At 35.3% G+C, this 4,271-nt stretch overlaps 1 protein-coding gene across 1 annotated transcript; it reads left to right on the top strand.

Annotated features, from left to right (window-relative positions):
- Positions 1-1,834: 1,834 nt before the first annotated feature.
- On the top strand, positions 1,835-2,518 carry LOC126912865 (ATP-dependent DNA helicase PIF6-like). Its single transcript, XM_050707177.1, has one exon. It carries the CDS (start codon positions 1,835-1,837, stop codon positions 2,516-2,518), a length of 684 nt encoding a protein of 227 aa, XP_050563134.1.
- Positions 2,519-4,271: the final 1,753 nt, after the last annotated feature.

Here is a 4,271-nt window from a genome sequence, read left to right as displayed (position 1 = left end):
TTATGTCTTGTACATAACGTCATTTAATCACAGACGTATAAAAAGTTATCTTAAAAAACTATACTTATACATAATGTTGATTTATTGGGACTTTAGGATTTACTTTCTTAAATACTTGAAGGAACAATTAATTTATTTCTATTGCTAGTTCTATTAATAGATAATTTTATTTAAAGAATATTATTTACGAATGCTGCGCTCACCTGTAATCGATTGCAACATTTTACCTAAACATATTGGAAATGTTTATTATTAAACGAAATAATGCATACTATTGTTTGAGGGCCAATAAAGATAAATAAATAAATTTAAATATCTCAAAGACATTCGAAAATTCTTACGGAAAATCTCGTGCAACTACATTTTTGATTCTGATGACACAAGGATATATTATTACTCTATTCATTACAAATGCTAAAACTAAAAATACATCCCAACTAATATTATAAATGCGAAAGTAACTCTGTCTGTCTGTCTGTCTGTTACGCTTTCCCGCTTAAACCTCGCAACCGATTTTGATGAAATTTGGTACAGACAATCTTTAGACCCTGAGACAGAACATAGGCTACTTTTTATTTCGAAAAAAAGGGATGAAGGGGTTGAAATAGAGGTTGAAAGTTTGTATGGGATTTCTTAATTTTAAAAGATAAAACCATGAAACTTTATATTTAAGCACTTGATAAGAAATCATTAAACATTTGTTCTAGCATTTTTGAAATTTCGACCAGCTAAGGGGTGAAATAAGGGTTGAAAGTTAGTATGCAAGTTCGTCAAATATCACGTCATAAGAAACAAAAAATCGTTTGTTCTAGCATTTTGAAATTTTTACCAGTTTGGGGGTGAAATAGGGGTTGAATTGGAGATAAGACCATGAATCTTGGTACGTAGGTCTCAAAGGATGTGCAGAATTTTTCTACAAACGGAATTCCCGAAATTCGAACGGAACGGATTCGGAACTGGAACTACAAAGCCAAACTTTTTGTATACGAAATCTTAATCACTGAACCTAGGAACATGTAATTTAGAAGTTTTGGGTGTATCAAGTTACAAAAAAGTTCGTTTTTGAAGTTTAAATTCCTTTTAACGAATACTCTGCATCGCCGCCGCTGCCGTCGGTCGTCGTCGCGCACATTCGCCGAAGTGTGGCGGCATCTGCGGCAGGCAACGGCGCGGCGCTGTCGTGTGGTGGGGGAGCGCACGAATCTAACTATGCCTACCCGAACGGGCAGACACGTGAGGGCAGACATCGTTGTCGGACGCATGCGATTAGAGAAATTTGCGCTATAGAGAATTACATTTTTCGATCCAGTAAAATTATTTTTTTTGTTTCGTATAACTTTTTAAGTGTTTTTTATTAATTAGGTCCTGTAAATTAATTTTGTACATACTTGATATTTTTTTAGTTCATAGTTAAAAGTAGTTAAGATAGTTTCCGTTACTTTAAAAAAATCCGATTTGCTTTTATTTCCTTTTTTTAATTAATCTAAGAGGTCGTAGTAGGTGTAAAACTAACCTAAGCTACTAATCTCCTACTTTTTTATGCATTGGTTGTAAATAAATATCGGACTATAAAAATCGGACTCTGAAAGATATCAGAAGTAACCCGAGTTTAATGGGTGGGATGGTAGTGCTGCTTGCTGGTGATTTTCGACAGACACTACCTGTCATTACTAGAGGCACTCCAGCAGATGAGATAAATGCATGTTTGTAAGCGTCTACATTATGGGTGCATGTAAAAAAATGTTGTCTCACTAAAAACATGCGAGTACAACTACATAATGATACGCAATCGGGGTAATATGCAGCTGCTCTATTGAAAATCGGTGAAGGTCGAATGACTACGGACGCTAACGGCATGATTACATTAAATCAAGAATTTTGTAATGCTGTCCAAAACTTGGAAGATCTTAAAAACAACGTCTATCCCGGTTTAGAATATAACATGAGGAATAGAGAATGGCTGTGTGAAAGGGCAATATTAGCACCGACCAATGAAATCGTGGGAAAGATCAATGAAAGAATGATGTCACATGTGCAAGGCGATGTTGTCGAATATTTGTCAGTAGATATTGTCATGGACAGTGAACAGGTGACGTCTTATCCTACCGAGTTTCTAAACTCTTTAGAGCTGTCAGGAGTGCCGTCTCATAAGCTGAGTCTGAAAGTTGGGGTTCCAGTTTTATTAATGAGAAATCTCGAAGCGCCGAGACTATGCAACGGGACTCGATTGCAAATTACGCAGCTAGGATGCAATATTATTGGAGCAATTATAATGTCAGGTATAGCTAAAGATGAAGAAGTTTTGATTCCACGCATACCCATGATCCCTACAGATTTACCGTTTCAGTTTAAAAGAATCCAGTTTCCCCTCAAACCAGCCTTCGCAATGACCATTAACAAAGCGCAAGGGCAAACACTTAAAGTAGCAGGTGTCCATTTAGAGAAAAACTGTTTTTCGCATGGCCAACTGTACGTGGCCTGCTCGCGAGTGTCGAGTCCAAACAATCTCCTCATTTAATTTTTAACAAATGATAACAAAACAGCAAACGTTGTGTACAAAAATGTTTTAAATTAGGTAATTTTTGTACACAACGTGAGGCTGGCTCCTGTAAGAGTCTCTTAGACATAAAGGACCAGGATTGACAAAAACTAATTTCACGCGGGCGAAGCCGCGGGCGGAAGCTAGTAATTATTTAAATATAAAACTAGAAATTATTATAACAGAAAGAAAATCCGTTGTGGAAATTCAATATTCATAATCTTTCGTATTTCTAGATACTTATTATAAATACTTAGTCGTTTCTGCATAATCTGATCATTCTTTGCATATTGATAAAATTGAGTTACCGACGTTATTGAGAAAACCGCAGACTTTGACAGATTGATTATTATCTTTCGCAATTAAGTAGAGGCTTTACTAAGTGCGTCATAGATGCCTGAGGATTTCCAAAACCCCCGTTTAAATCTTGTAATTCGTACATAATCTGTACTGACCTCACTTTTTACACGGTGAGTCATATTGATGTTTTGTAAATAAAAAGCTCTGTTGAGAAAAACTGGTAATAGCTACAGATGTTTGTGATGATCTTGCTTCGGAGTTGAATGCCTTTGAAACGGTACAGAAATATTTGACCCCATGACGGCTGATGTTTTTGGATTTGGCTGTCTTTTTGTTCGAGTCCGGATGCAGTTTGCAGTTATGAGCACGGGGCTTTAAGGATAATAAACTCAGGACTTTTGCAAGATTGGCTTAACTGGATTGCAATTTGCAAGGTATTGTTTTAGTGTTTAGTTATTGAAGACTTCCGAGGATTTATTTAGTTTTAGACCTTAAAGAACTACATCGTCTGTTGCCTTCAGAATTTCTATTTTAAAATTGCTCTTTTTCTTCCCAAGATTGAAACCTACCAATAAGATTTGATATTATGTTTCAGCAGAACAATTTCAACTTGTAATTAATAGTTATGCTCACTCTCGCTATACAAACAAGTTCAAACAACGAATCATTTCTTTGAATATTAAAACTAATTCACATCTGATTGACAAGTGAAAGTAAAGCTAAAAAAGGCCATTTCTATATTTCTAATTAACATAACGTCGCGTCTACTACTCATCAAAAGGGTAGGCAGAGGTGACAGCGGTGACGGGTATATGAACCGGGGAATTCCAGACTTGGTGGTAAAACTGAAAATTGGAAAATATACATAATTACTAGCTTCTGCCCGCGACTTCGCTCGCGTTTCCGTAGGATAAAAGTAGTCTATGTGTTTTTTCACAATCTATCCCTGTTCCAAATTTCATCCCGATCCTTTCAGCCGTTTTGACGTAATTGAGTAACAAACATACACACAAACACAATCATAATATATGTATAGTGAGGTTAAATAAGCTTTAGGTATATTAATTATATAAAATTAAGTGTAAATGTCTTTAAAATATAAATTAGTTGTTAATTACCTTATTTTTCAGGCGAACAGCGGATGTTTTTATTTCAATGTCTTTTATTTTTAAAACCGCAACTAATTAGGTTCCTGCGCTGGCTATTATATTAAACTTTTTGCTTCAATAAAATTGTTCTTCATCGTGTTCAATAACTGTGAAAAACCAGGTAATATATCACGTAATTTTATAATTAAATTACATCAACCGGATTGGATTTTCTTTCCAAGATTGCTGTGTAGTTAAAAATAATTAAGTTTTACATTCATTGCTAGTTAATAGTTGAAGGTCAATAGCTCACATTCGCGTCTGCGACAAGTGAAATATCTAGA

This window comes from Spodoptera frugiperda, chromosome 31, assembly GCF_023101765.2.
Source record: "Spodoptera frugiperda isolate SF20-4 chromosome 31, AGI-APGP_CSIRO_Sfru_2.0, whole genome shotgun sequence".
Classification (NCBI taxonomy): Eukaryota; Metazoa; Arthropoda; class Insecta; order Lepidoptera; family Noctuidae; genus Spodoptera; species Spodoptera frugiperda.
Note: the sequence above shows the minus strand (reverse complement) of the source record. Positions and strands in the feature narration are given on the sequence as shown.